This window comes from Belonocnema kinseyi, chromosome 7 (genome assembly GCF_010883055.1).
Source record: "Belonocnema kinseyi isolate 2016_QV_RU_SX_M_011 chromosome 7, B_treatae_v1, whole genome shotgun sequence".
NCBI lineage: Eukaryota > Metazoa > Arthropoda > Insecta > Hymenoptera > Cynipidae > Belonocnema > Belonocnema kinseyi.
In genome coordinates, this window is record NC_046663.1 from 99,790,091 (window position 1) to 99,805,769 (window position 15,679).

General features: G+C 27.5%; 1 protein-coding gene across 8 annotated transcripts in view; it reads left to right on the forward strand.

Annotated features, from left to right (window-relative positions):
* LOC117177307 (PAN2-PAN3 deadenylation complex subunit PAN3) overlaps positions 1 to 15,679 on the forward strand; it is an 84,379-nt gene that overhangs the window by 22,449 nt on the left and 46,251 nt on the right. For 7 of the 8 annotated variants that reach the window (XM_033367911.1, XM_033367910.1, XM_033367912.1 and 4 more), the window contains 3 exons: positions 7,444 to 7,560; positions 8,617 to 8,694; positions 10,913 to 11,087. In XM_033367911.1, the coding sequence (XP_033223802.1) occupies positions 7,444 to 7,560; positions 8,617 to 8,643 (144 nt within the window). In that variant the 3' untranslated portion in view covers positions 8,644 to 8,694; positions 10,913 to 11,087. Of the gene's footprint in view, positions 1 to 7,443; positions 8,434 to 8,616; positions 8,695 to 10,912; positions 11,088 to 15,679 lie in introns of those variants that run through there. The other variant, XM_033367918.1, reaches the window with a different exon arrangement.

Below are 15,679 nucleotides of genomic sequence, written 5' to 3' on the forward strand. Positions count from 1 at the left end.
TAAGAATTCTTTTTTTTTTGTTTTTTTTTTTTTTAATAGAAAATTAATCTTTTTGGTTGAAAATTTATGGTTTTGGTTAAAAATGTAACAACTAGGTTTTGAAGTTGAACTACTTTCTTAAAAATTAAAACAAACATTTTTTTTCTAAAAAATGCAAGTTTTTTGTTGAGAATTGTTGAATTTGATTGAAAATTCGTCTTCTTTGATAGTAAATTAATCTTTTTATTCAAAAATAATCTTTTTTTATTTGAAAATTCCACTTTTTGGTTCAGAATTCCTGAATTTTGTCACAAATTTGTTTTTTTAAATCTTTTTGTTAAAAATGTAACGTCTAGGTATTAAAGTTGAACTATTTTCTTGAAAATTAAAAAATGTCTTTCTTTCTAAAAAATTAAATTTTTTTGGTGAGGATTCTTGCATTTTAATGAAAATTCGTCTTTTTTTATTGTAAATTAATCTTTGTGTAAAAATTATTCTTTTTTAATTGAAAACTCAGCTTCTTGGTTCAGAATTCTTGAATTTTGTTACAAATTCGTTTTTAGGTAAAAAATTAATCTTTTTTGTTAAAAATTTAACAATTAGATTTTAAATTTGAACTACTTTCTTAAAAATTGAAAAAATTCTTTCTTTATAAAAAGTTCGACTTTTTGGTTGAGAATTCTTGATTTCTTTTAAAAATTTGTCTTTTTTGGTAGTAAATTAATATTATTGTTTGAAAATTATTATTTTCTGTTAAAAAATCAACTTTTTGGTTCAGAATTCTTGAATTTTGTTACAAATTTCTTTTTTTTTTCGTAACAAATTAATCTTTTTGGTTAAAAATATAACATCTGGGTATTAAAGTTGAATTATTTTCTTGAAAATTAAAAAAAAGTCTTTCTTTCTAAAAAAATCAATTTTTTGGCGATGATTCTTGAATTTTATTGAAAATTCGTCTTTTTCATGGTAGGTTAATCTTTGTTTAAAAATTATTCTTTTTTAGTTGAAAATTCAAGTTTTCGGTTCAGAATTCTTGAATTTTGTTACAAACTCGCTTTTTGGTATAAAATTAATCTTTTTGGTTCAAATGTACTAATTATGTTTTAAATATGAACTAATTTCTTAAAAATTAAAAAAAAATTCTTTTTAAAAAGTTCGACTTTTTGGTTGATAATTCTTGAATTTTTTGGAAAATTCGTCTTTTTTAGTTGTAAATTTAACTTTCAGCTTTAGAATTCTTGAATTTTATACAAATTCGTTGTTTTTTGGTTGAAAGTTAATCTTTAAAAAAAATCATCTTTTTGGTTAAAAATGTAACAAGTAAGTTTTAAAGTTAAACTACTTCCTTAAAAATTAAAAAATTTCTTCCTTTCTGAAAAAGTCAACATTTTGGTTGGGAATTCTGGAATTTTATTGAAAATTCGTCTTTTTTAGTTGTAAAATCAACTTTTAGATTCAGCATTCTTCAATTTTATACAAAAATGTAACAGCTAGGGTTTAAAGTTGAAATACTTTCTTAAACTAACAGAATTCTTTTTTTTCTCATAAAAATTCATCATTTTGGTTGAGAAATCTTAAATTTCATTGAAAATTCGTCAATTTTTATAGTAAATTAATCTTTTTGTTTGAAAATTCATCTTTTTTAATTGAAAATTCAATTAATTTTTTTAAAACTGAGTTGTTTTTTCGGTAAAAAACTAATCTTTTTGTTTGAAAATTCATCTTTTTAGTTACAAATTTAAAAACTAGATTTTAAAGTTGAACTACTATTTTCATATTAGATGTTTTGGTTGACGATTCAAAATTTTAGTTGAAAATCCATCTCTTTAATAATTGAACTGTTTTGTCGAAAATTACTTTTTTGTTGTTGTTGGAAAATTACTTTGGTATAAAATTAACTTTTCGATAAAAATGGTATATTTTTTATTTAATTATTCAACTTTTTTGTATAGAAAACTTTTCATTTTATCTTAAAAGTTCAATAATTTAGTAAAAAAATCAACTATTTGGTAGAATTTTTTTAAATTAAAAGTTTAACTTCCATTTTAGGTTAAAAATGTACCTTTCTTAGTAAAATAAATTCAATAATTGATGATTTATTACCGAAGTTTATAATTCACCACACGGTCACGTAGATAATATGGGCATATTGGCAACTTGACTCGCTATAAACACACAAAATCTGTGTAATCGTAAAATCGGGGTTTACCTAGAGGCTGTGTTACTTGGGGGAGAGGGGCATAACCATATCAACTGATGTGAACGGGGGGGGGGGGGCTCCAAAATTGGTTCATAGAAAACCTAATTCCCCAGCTACGGATTGTACATTTTTGACTTTATAGTTTCTCTATGACTTTATAAAAAAAAGTCTTAAAAAATTGTACCATATTATTGTCACTTAGATCTTAGTATCACTTATTGCTTTCAATTTTTAAAGTCGAAAACATCCAAAATCAAATAATTTCAAATTCAATCAGGTATTAAAAAGTGACCAAATTCATATTTCCTTTATACTATTTCAAAGTATAATTTTCAAATGAACAGTTTAATTTTCAATATATTTCAAATTAAATATCGTTAAAAAATGTATCATATACTAAATTAAAACAGACTTAAAATCAGACATTTATTTTAATCACATTCAAGAGTTTAAAATATAAAATTGGAAACTTACAAAATTAAAAAAGCTTGGAATTGCACAATTTTAAAATAAAAAGTTTCCAGTTCCAACAATATTTGAATGCGACTAGCTTCAAGAATAAACAATAGTAAAAAAGCTCTCATCTTTCATTAAGATAAAAATTTCACAGTTTTCTATTTTGAAAATAGGTCAAATTAAAAATCGTTCCTAATTAATAAGATTTGACATAGAAAAGATTCAAGTTCAGAAAAAAATGAAGTTGAAATTAAAAGGGACAGACAATTGATATTGTTTGGCTTCGCAAGAAATTAAATTGATATAAAAAAGCTATTCCAAATTGAAAAAAACTTAAAATGAACAAAAAAGTGTTGTTTCATGTAAAGTTGCTCATACGCTCACCAAATCTGATGTTATGGTCAAAAAATTGTTTTCTGGTAGGTGCATGTATAAAATAATTCATAGCTTCGCTATTGTTTCGATTTTTTTAACCTTTACAACAATTCAATGAAATTTTTTTTAATTCAATGTTTTTTACTGTTAATATATTGAATGTATATTTAACTCCTCGTGTAATCAGCTTTTCTTATTAGATTTGATTTAAATTTCACTAAATCATCGATTATTTAGCTAAATTAGCAGCTGGATTCCCAACTAATAGTTCTAATAGTGCCAATAGTAAAATATTAGAAATCATATAAAAAAACCATACAAAAAGTGTTCGATAACTCAGTTAAATTCAGACCAATTTTAATATTTAAAAAACGCACTACATGCGGAATTGACCCTACTTTCAATATATTAACAGCAAAAATAAATGGATTTCAAAAAATGATCAAATGAACGATCTGTAGTTAAAAGGGAGGTGTAATTCTACTTTCAAGCGTAAAAAGTTGGAAATCTATTGAAAAATGGTGGAACTATGAATTATTATGCACACGTACCTAAAATAAATTATTATTAATTTGTATTCATTATTAATTGAATTATGGATTTAGGATTAAAATAGAGTATAAGGCTTACAATTTAATAATACATTTAAAAAATACAATCTAATTTTTGGGGGTGTAGGTGAAATATCACAAACTGTATCACGTGAAAAGTAAATTTAATTTTTTTGTAACACAGTGTAATGTAAGTGATGAGTTAAACATTTTAGAATGAAATATTTTAGGCGTAGATCAATTCTTTTATTGAAGAATAACTAAGAAGTGGGTGTCCGTGAAATTGTAAGCTTATTTAATTTTAAATAATGTTAAATACGTAAAAATTTCTAATATATGGAAACATTTCAAAATTAAATTGATCATGTTCGAAGGAAATTGATTAATTTCATTGGTATTAGTAAAGTAAGAATTAATTTTCAAAGATTTTTTTATTATTGAAAATATTTTAAAGTCAAAGTTTCATTAGTCTCATTTCTTACGATTATTCTTTTGTAATCATATTTTTCTCTTCCCCCTGAAAGTCTCTAAATTTTCTAAAATGAAACTATCAGCTTGAGGTTTAGAATTTTGCGTTTAAATTACTTTTAAAGAAATCTCGAAAAGACCTGGAATTTGGTAATAGAAATTTTGTAGCAAACCCTCGTAGAAATTAAATTAAGAAGTTTTATACATAATTTCATCAAATGATAACAAAATATCAAAAAGCACTTCAATATATTAAAGGGGTGTCTTCTGTGTAGGAATTTAAGTAAATCCGGGAATTGAAAAAAGAGTATTTTTTAACATTCCGAGAAATTTTGAATAAATTTCAATAATTTTAAGGGATCTTTAAAATTTTAGTTTACTTTTAAAACTTTTAAGGTATTTCCAAGAGCTTTTAATTTGCAATATTGTAGGTTATTTTAAAAGTTTCCAAGAAAATTTTTTATTAACTTCATTAATTTAAAGAGATGTCAAAGCGTTTGAAATATTTTAGGATAGAAAATTGTCTAGAATTTCGAAAGATACAGAAGAATTTTACGGGACCTATAAGGTTTTGAGATATTTAAAAAGATTTCACGTTATTTTATAATATTTCCGAGGATTTTAATTATCTTAAAGGATTTGAAGCTCTCAATGTATTTTAATAGATTTTAGGAAACATCACCATAGAATTTCACGGAATTTTATCATATTTTAATGGATTTTAAAGATTTTATTCTCGAGTAGTTAGGTATTTTGCAGGGTTTATAAGATTCGAAAAGATTCGAAATTCTTATTAATTTTCCCTGAATTATTTTAAATCTTTTTGAATTCTTTTGAGTTTTTTAATTCACTTCAATTCTTCTAAATTTACTCAATTTTACTTAATTTAATTTTTTCAAATTCCTTGGCATTTTCAAGATCTTAAAAAAATTGTAAGTGATTTAAAAATATTTTAATGGATTTGAAATATTTTAGGTTATTTTAAAATACTCCAAGGTATTTTTAAGAGGTTTAAATAATTTCAATGGATTTCTAAGGGTTTGAGTAATTTTAAGAGTTTTTATTATTGTAATGGATTTCATAGAATTTTTTTACAAGAAGTAAGAGATATCATAGGATTTCAAAGATTGGAAGGGATTTTCAAAATTTTTTGAAATTTATTTGACATTCACCCTTAATTCTTATTAATTTAGCCTTAATTCTTTTAAATTCTTTCAAATTCTTCTAAATTCAATCAATTTTACTTAATTCAATAGATTAAAAAAAAATTTTTTTTGCTCAATTCATCTTGAAGTCTTCTAAACTAACCTTAAATTCGTAGGCATTTTGTCAAATTCTTTTGAATGACCTTTTCATTTGTCTAAATTAAGTAAAAACTTAATGAATTCAATGAATTTTTTATATTTTTGAATTTTTTCAATTGACTTGCTTGCTTTTCAAATTTAGCTTGATTTTTTAAAGAAATTTCACCGATTTCCTCCCTTACATTCCTCCAAATGTACTCAAATTTTACTTAAATAAATGGATTTTTTCTTTTCATTTTTAGTTTTCCAATTAATTTGAATTAATTTTAATTGCTGTGTATTCATTAGTCAATTTTTTTGTTGAAAATTAGGAGTGTTTCGAATATTTTTTAAACATTTGAAATCAATTTTGGGAATTCTCTTGATTTTTTAAAAATTCACTTTAACTTTTCTAAATTAACTTAATTTTACTTAATTTAATGAATTTTTGGAAAGTAAAAAAAAATTATTTAATTAATCCTGAAGTTTTTTTTAATTCCCTTGAATTTTTCTTACATAGTTTTAGAGCTACGGATCTCAATTATTTTTTTATTTCATATTTTCAAATTGTTTTCAATTAATTTGAATTTTTTAATTCACTTTGATTTTTTTATGAATTTCATTGAATTATTCTCGTTTCCCTTAAATTCCTCTAAATTCATTAAAATTTTACGAAAATCGATCGAGTTTCTTTGATTTTTAGAATTTTTTCATATCCATTTTAATTCTTTTGTTTCGAAGTCTTATGCATTTATCCTGAATTTTTTACTCTTTGAGCGCGAAAAAAGTACCCCATGAGCTTGACATTTGGTCCCTTTATTTTATCCTGTATAAACTGTGATACCTTTAAGAGAATTTTGCCTTCACCAATATTTTCTTTGTCTTTAAACCTTATAATATTGTAAATTTATTTCCTACAACCATGAATTGCACTAATAAAAGTTCCATAAATAAAATTTGGAAAAAAAGTTTAGTCTTATCGAAATTCAATATCAAAATTCCTTTATAGCCGACATATTAAATTAAAACATAAAAATTAATTAATGCGAAAATGTTAGATAAGTATTATTAGGCCTTTAAATATATATATATTTATAAATTATTTAATTATATTTGTATTCTACTTTCATCGAATATTAAGTAATGACTTTTTAAGAATTTAAATAATATTTAAATTTCTATTTATATTCAATACGCTAATATTACAATTTTAGGTTTTGAAAAAATCGGTTTTATTGTTTTTAAGTAGTTTATTTTATAACAAGTTAAAATAGTCTATGTTCTAATCTAAATATTTTGAAACTTTTACGAATATGGTATTTTTAACTTGAAGTTTTAGAACTCGATCATAAAAAGAAATAATGACCTCATACGTATACTAATTGTCCGAAGAACAATTATTTTTGAGAGATAGAAACTGTAGTCTTAACACGTAGAATAGTCTTATGTTTGAAAGTAATATTAAAAATTCTAAAGCCTAATCTTACACTTTTAAGAATATTATCACGGTTTAAGTTATAACTCAAGCACACAGAAGCAATAATTACAATATATTTGTACAAAGTACAAGATCCCTTTTCAACATAGGAACTATATAGTCTTAATACATAGAACAGCCTTATTTTTATGATGAAATTTTTAAAACTATAACCATTTTTAAACTCTGTATCAAATATTCAAGAATATATTTGCGTTTCAAATACTACTTCTAAATATTAATATAGTCTAACTCTAACACGTAGAACATTCTTATGTTTATAATAAACCGTTTAAAACCATAACATTCCTAAAACTCTGCATCAAACGTTGAAGCATATTTTTGCATGTCAAATTCTATAACTCAGTCGCATATAATAACTAAAAATAATTTTATAAACTACAAGATTCGCTTTTCAAACGTTACGAACAAATTCTTATTTTTAATTCTCATAAATTCCCGAAGAGCACATTCATCAAAGAAATTCTCGGTCATATTTCCGTGCTCCCGGACATATTCCCGGTCACATAAACTCTTTAGAACTCTAGTGAGATCTGGATTATTGATACTATTTTTGATCTCTAAAGTGAGTTCCAATTTGGGATTCTATAAAATTGCGATTCTTACCATGTTAATTTCCTTTTTTCGTTTCAGATCTGCTTGATGTCACGGGACGAACAAAGTGTCCTCGTTGTTAGTTACGCGGAACTGCGACAATGCTTAGATACTTCGTTTGAAGAACTGGTACAATCCGCGAAAGAAGCTGCTGAGGTTCGTCTTACTTAAAGTTATAGACCTAACAGCACTTACCATGAATGTGATATCGACATTTAGGGTACTGTCATTTTAAAGTTAATTCACTCTCGATCTAATCGATGCTGAACTCGTCAAGTTCTTTATTTCGAAATCAATGGACTAAAATAATTATCTCGAAGTAACATAAGAAGAGGTACCTCTTGATTTTCATTATTACTCAAGTTTTTTGACAAGGAAACAGAAATATCACTATTGGAATTCATTTCTAACAATGTTATTTGAATATGATCAAAATTCATTGGTTATTCTATGTTTTTTCTTCAATATTCTATTGAAGTTTGAAACTGCTACCCAATAGTTTGAGGATAGTGGCCGATATAATTTATCTTAATATTTTTGAAATATTCAATACAAAATAGTGAGATTTGTGAATTGAGTTTCAGAATTTTTTTGACAGAATTTTAGAGCCAAACTTTAGCTTTGTGGAATGTGCCAACAATTTTTGATCATTCCTAATGCAGTGCATTCTCCGTATGTTACTTAGTGATTTAAGCTCCGAGTTTTAAACATAACTTGAGCTCGTTAATCAGCGCGAATGCATCGAGTAGATCCCAGTGAAGAAATCTCATTTCTAATGTATATAATCGTGTGAAAATCATGTCACAGTGAATAATGAAATCGAATAGCAAGTGTCTTTGCTATCGCAGTCCATTAAGGTACCATACAGACTTGTACACAACTTAAGAGAATGCCCTCGAGAGAAAATCCTAAGAATATACCTACTAAATGAACACTTTCGACGCGTAGGTATAGAGATCTTAGATTTTAGGATACAGCTCATAAGCATTAATTTTGAAATAAATGTTTATTTTTGAAAGCAATCGTAAATATCTTGATCTTCTCATTCTCCCTCGTGGAGTGGTTTTCAGTTTCATTCCAATTTTTCGTTTCGAATATTGTATCCTAGTCCTCTAGAATTTCCTCATTTTTCAACAATTTAAAAATCAGGAAGAAATTTTTCAGAAGATTTATCAAAATTAAGTCGCAAATTTGTATTTTTTCTATTTTCAGGTAGCAGAAATAGTTTTAAGAAGATAAATCTCGCCGTTTTTTGTTAATTAATACGAAGGCTTTGAGTATAGTATTTGAGTAAGTATTGAAATTAAATAATTTAGAATTGACAACAAATGTTAATTAAAAGTTCTATGGCTTTTTAAACGTCTGATTTAAAAGATTGAGAAACTTCTGGCTTCAAATTTCCATCTTTTAACGTAAAGTAATTAATTAATTAATGTTCAAAATATTTGAAAACAATAACATTTGAATTCCTTCAAGTCTCAGAAACGCGTCCCTGTATTCCCCATTGTATCCTATATTCAGTAAAGTACTCCATTTTCAAGATTTGGTTCCTATGGTATCTTTTTTTCAGCCATTAACGGAACTTTAAAAAAATTTATAATAAAACCAAAGCTTCCAAGAGTCAGGCAATTCGAAAAACATAGAAAAAGTGAGGACATTTTTGTAAGAGTTAATGTAAAAAATAATCAGAACTGCCACACAGCCACTATTAGTCACTTTCCTTTAAATAAATTAACTCACGGGTTAATCAATATTCAATGCACGTCTATACCTATTTCTGAATTTTTTATAATCTTTTTGAAATATTTCAAGGTATTTTTAAAGATTCCGAGAAATTTTTGATAGATTTCAATAATTTGAAGGGATATGTAAAAGTTTAAGGTATTTATAAGACTTCTAAATCACTTCAAGAGATTTTAATTTGCAATATTTTAGGGAATTTAGAAAAATTCCAAGGATTTATTAGTTAATTTTATTAATTTGGAGGAATTTCAAAGCTTTTGAAAAAATTTCGGATAAGGCTTTAGAAAATTGTAAGGGTTTTCAAAAAGATTGAAAAGAAATTTTTAATTGATTTTGGTAATTTATTGGAATTTCAAAGGATTTGAAATATGTTAAGAAATTAAAAAATATTTCCATACCATTTTTACTTATTGCAATAATTTGAACGAATTTAAAGAACTTTGAACTAGTTTAGGGCATTTTAAAAGATTCCAAAGCATTTTAAAGGGATTTAAACAATTTAAAGGGATTTTAAAGGGTTTAGTAATGTTAAGGAATTTTAATATTTCAATTTTTTGCAAATCATTTGGAATTCGCCCTGAATTCTTACTAACGTATCCTAGATTATTTTGAATTCACTTAATTTCAATCAATTCAATGGATTTTTAAAGTTTTTGTTTAATTTAAGTCTTTTAAACTCACCTCAAACCCTTAGAAATTTCATTAAATTCTTTTGAATGTCCTTTTAATATTTCTAAACTCATTTCAAAGTTACTAAATTCAATGCATTATTAATATTCTGAATTGTTTTTAATTGACTTGATTTAAAAAAAATCAATTTGATTTTTTCTAAATTTTATCAAATTCCTCTGATTTCCCTTGTATTCCTCTAAATTTACTCAAATTTGACTTTAATAAATGGATTTTTTCGATTACAAAAACTGTCCAATTCATAAAATTCTTTTGAATTGTTTTGTAGTTACAAGTCACTTTTTATTAGAAGTTACTAGGGTTTGAAAGATTTGAATAGTTTTGAGATTATTTTTTGGAATTCACCCTGAATTCTTATTAATTTATCCTGAATTCAAGTGTACTTACTTCAATAGATTAAAAAAAAATTGTTTAAAGTTTGTATTTAATTGATCCTGAAGTTTGTTAACCTCACCTTGAATTCTTAGTCATTTAATCATTTCTTTTGAGTTCCCTTCCATTTTTCTAAGCACATTTCAAAGTTACTGAATTCAATTAGGTTTCTTTAAATATTTTTACATTGTTTTCGACTCATTTTATTTTTTAATCCACCTTGAACTTTTATAAATTTCATAAAATTCTTCTCGTTTACCTTAAATTCCTCTAAATTCATTCCAATTTTACGGAAATCGGTGGAATTTTTTTTTAATTCATTTGAATTCTTTTGAATTGTCGCTTGAAATGTTTTTAAATCATATGAATTTATTCCGAATTTTGTATCATTTAAGCGCGAAAAAAGTACCCTTTTAGCGTGACAAAAAGTACCCAATTGTCCCTATATTTTATCCCATATGGACTGTGCGGCCTGTTTCTTTAAAAATTGAAAGCTTTTACTTAAAAGATTATTATTTAGTTTGTTATACTTTTCAATTTTAATATATTCCTTAGCTTAATATCCATTCAAATGGTTAAGTAGCTATGATTTTAGAAAGAATCGCAAACTTTAAGATTCAAAGTTTATGGCAAACTTTTCATTTCAATTGAAATTTTAACAAATTTACCCATTCTATTGATTAATTATTTATATTGTTTAAAGGCACTGTAAAAGTTTAACTTGATTGAAGCAATTGAAGTTGAACGTTTAAAATGTAACAAAATTGAAGTCTACAACGATTGGCTTCAAATCTGGATGCTTCAAATTTTAACGCTTTAAAATTTTGATTAAAGCCTGATTATTCCCACGAATGGCCTCCAAAATAAATGCTTTTCAGGTAAGAACTTTGAAATTTTTAATTTATAAAAATGTGTAACTTCTAATTTAGATGTCGTATTATTTATATGTTTTTCAAAACTGGATGTTTCCAAATTCTCTGACTTGAAATTTATATGCTTCGAAGCTTTGTATCTTAAGCTTTGAAGTCATCCAAAATAGAAGGAATCCAAATTTTGTAACGAAATGACAGAATCCATCTTAGAATACAAAACCGGTATACCGATGATTTTGATCCGATTTTCTTATCTCCTACTTTTTCATCCAGCATTCCCTATTTTTCGTTAAAACGTTTTACATTTTCCATCTTTTTTTTCTGCAACGGGGTACTCTCAGGCGACCAATAAGATATCGCACTCAAGATATTTTACTCATGACGGTTGAACAGTTTTTATTCAGGTTCACCTTTGTATTTTGGAGAATGTAGTTGTTAAAGCGTTGTACGTTTTGCCAGGCAATCGTGTGTGTCTACCCTCTTCGGGTGATGCTCTGCTCGCAATCACTTAAACTTGATCTCATTTCCTTCGCAATTACTGGACAGACATTCGATTCAAGTGTAGAGCAAATGGGATGGTATGCACACTCACGCACTGGTTTGGAGCCAGAATAATGGCAGCGTTAGTTTCTGCATCAGTCGTGTTAGTTATGGCTTAGTCAGCGAGGGAATGAGAGAAGTTACCCAACTTGGTGGACATGAATCCCCAGCTCTAATTGTGTTAAATGGAACCGTGATTTCCTTCATCGAGCGGGAGTATCGCTTTCAACAGCTGTTGCGTGTCGAGCACAATGTTCAGTTAATATGACCGCGTGGCCGGCTCTTATTGTTAGAACTTTTATCGTACCCAGTAACCTAGAGAGGACCTTCAATGCGTACGTAAAGCGGCTGCTATCCCCATGGATGAAATTTTATTGCGCTATCGATAAATGTCGATCTTAGTCTCTAGAAAATAGAGCGACCAGTGACGACGTTCTTCTGGTGCATCCTTTTTGTATGGATGATGCGAAACGAGGTCGTAGAACTTTACTCTGATGATCTGGCTGCTGGAAAATGACAAAAAAGCGGAAGATCATAAAGTGGATAATAGCCTCGAGCTGCTTAAGTAGTCCGGAGTTGAGAAAATGATTCTGTTTTGATTTTAACTTTCAGGAAATAGTTTCATTTCAATATTTTTTCCAGATTCTAGAGACCGATTTGAACTCGATGTTGTTTTTAGACTATATAAATATTTATCGGTTTCTTTCAAGGATTTGAAAAGTGAAGCCAAAATAGGCTGTTTTTTAGCCTATTTTTTGGACCTCGCTAACGACCTGGGGAAAAAATATAAAAATATGTTACATGTATTAAATTACTCGGCAAAGAAAATCAAAGTCAGCATTGCTTTTCGTTTTTGGAAAATTTCAAAAAAATTACCCCTATTAAGGGGTTAAGAAGATCCAAACAAAATTAAAAAATAGAAAATATCACTTTTGTAAGGTTTATTTTATACAAAAAATACTACAAAAATTCTTTTATAATTAGTGGTATTTCCTTTTTTTATTTTATTTTTACTTGGGTCTTTTCAATCCCTAAATGGGGTAAATTTTTGAAATTTGTAAAGAACAAAAAACGATGCTAATTTTGGTTTTCAATGACGAGTAATTTGATACTGTAACGTATTTTTATATGTCACTTTTTCTATTCTTCTTGTCTTTTCAGTTTGGTTCCTTTTTTATAACTTTTAGATTATAATACCGTTTGAGCTATCTTGCTTGACTTTTAGCTTTGAAGTTTGAAACTGTGGGTAGCTCATGCATTTTAAATTCAAAATCTTTAAATTTCGGATATAATAAAATTCTGTGGATTGAAATTTGAAAGACATTTGATACTTGAAATCTTCAAATGTCATGAACTTTCAAGACTGCGTGAAATTTGAACATCTTTTATAATTTGATGGTTTAAAGCCTTACATAAATTCTATAATTGAACATTTGATATGAGTTCAGATGTTGATGCCATTTCATTCATTTAATTACTGGAGTAGTAAAATGTAAAAGTTCTGAGGCTTCAGCCTTACAATTTTGCAGCATTTGAAACCATAAAATCATTTAACATATGCTTTTAAAATGTGCATGTTATGAAATGCAGTGGGCTTCAAAATTGAATTCTTTCTATTTGTATTTAAAATTCGGAAGCTATAAGTAAATTTTTAATGTTCCAATATTCCATCAAATTAAATTAAATACAAATTTAGGTATCTTCAAATTTTTGGCTTCAATCTGGATGCTTTCAAGCTTCGAAGATTCAGATTTGAATGCATAGGGTTTTTAAGTGAATGAATTTATATTGTAATGCTTAATAATATAACTCCCTAATATCCGATTATTTACATAGTTAATTCCTTGAAATATCAATTACTCCAAACAATCAATTACTCCACAGGTTTAAAATTCATTGAAAGTTGACTACATATTACATATATTTCCTGAAATTTCGAACGAAAAAATCTAGCTGTTTGGAGAAAATGTTGTGTTTTAATTTTTCAAACAAATTGAAACAGTTTTACCACTTTTATTATTTATTTGCTTTTGAAAAAGTGGAAAAAAAACTTTACAAAATGGAACAAGGAAAATCCCGAAATGTTAAAAATTGAAAAAAGGGCAATGTTTAAAAAAATCCATGCTTTAAAAGCATAATTGCTACAAAAGCGTGGGTTCTGAGATCTGAGTTCTTGCGCCAAATCACGAATAAAATCCAGTAGCAGTTCTGATAATTAACCTCTTAAAATTTCTCTCCGTGCTGAAAAAAAAATAACAAATGAAAAATGTACGGTACCTAGACCTACGGTAGCTAACAATTTCGGGGAAAAAGAGGGCATTTTTTTTCTTTTTTTCTTCAAAAATTGGAATAACGTTACCATAGTATTTTTTTTTATTTAAAAAAATTGCAAAAGACTGTATAAACTGAAACTAGAAAACCTGCATATCTTAAAAATTGCAAAAACTTGATTTACCCTTAAAATTTTAAGATACTCGTAAACAATTTTAAAATGTCACAATGTTAATTAAAAACAAAATACGTGTCTCCTCATTTTCCAAGTTCAAAAACATACTTCACTGCCAAGCAAAAATCCACTGAACATGTCACCCGGCGACCTACACGATTTGAAATGGATTCGGTCCTTGATGAAAACGTACTTTTTCTTTAGAGACTATAAAAGGATAATAACGACGCAGCTTCTTTTAATTCCGAGATTCGTTTCACACCAGGGACGCTGTGCTAATTAAACCGTGGATGATTCCATCAACAAGCAGGCAGCGCAAGCGCCAGTTTAACATGAAAAGTGATGATTAATTAAAATTAAACTTATCTCCGCAGATACAAGTGTTATAGGGGAAGTTCAAGGGTTAAACGGTCTTCACGACTCATTCTCGTTGGTTCAACAACCTTCTCTACATGTAATATGTAGATGCTAATGTTGTACATTTTTAACGTAGTGCACGTTTAGCCACGGACTGGATGATCTCTATATAGAACTGAAAGTGTGAATAACTGCTACTTGAGCTCGCAATTGAACTATAATTACAAGTCATTCCAAACAGTAGGTGTAGAAAGTTGGCTAAACTTCATTCTCCCTTTGTGTAGGAGTCAGCTTTTCTGTTTAGAATCGACTAACGTTTAAAAGGCAATGGAAAATTCTTTCTTCAAAAGCAAGTTTTAGTTTAGTCAAGGGATTAACCATTACACAGGTCGACAACATTTGTAGACAAAGGCCGAATTAAGTGACCCTGAAGGATTTTTTGGATCGTCCCGAGCCGATTTTTTTCCCACGAGGTATGGCACACTAACCAGTTCAGTGTAACCGTTACATTTATAAAGTTTTGGTGCCTTCCTTTTTTTGAGTTTTGCTGAACCTTTATGAACAACAAACCCTGAAAGTAGCAATTTTTTCGTTTTGGTTACGATTTCTCGAAATTCGGACGTATAGGAAAAACTTGGACAGTGGATTCTAAAGTCCTTCAGGGTCACCTATTCCGGTCTTTGGGTGCAAAAAAACCAAGTTTTGTCGGCCTGTGTAATTTTCAAAAGTTTAGAATATGAGCTTACAGACATCATGGTACGTATTGTCTCTAAAAAATGAGAAAGGTGAATTTTTGTTTAAAAAGTAGGCGACAAAAAAATAGTATAAGTTAAATAAACATGTAAATCAATGCTTATTAACACTTTAGTAGTTAAACTAATAATACAGGGTGGGTTAAAACCGGGAGAGAAATATTGCACCGGGATATTTCCCGTATATCATAATTCGTGCTTTTTGTAATGTTTGAAAGCTCCCGATTAGAAAGCATTTAATTTTCAAAGTGTTTCGACTAATGAAAATTTAAAGGTTCACAAAGTTTCTCGCAATACTTAAAATGCTGTAATTTTGAACCGTTAAAATGACAGTGATTTTTTTTGACTAGTCACATTTTTTGGTATAAAAATTCTTACAGTCATTTTGAACGTCACTTTTTTTATTATTATTATTACACCATTAAGCCATTTTCCTTTCGGGGTAGGCGTGACTCACTCGGCAGGGGAAAGGAGTAGTGTGTGGATGGGATAGAGATTTTTCA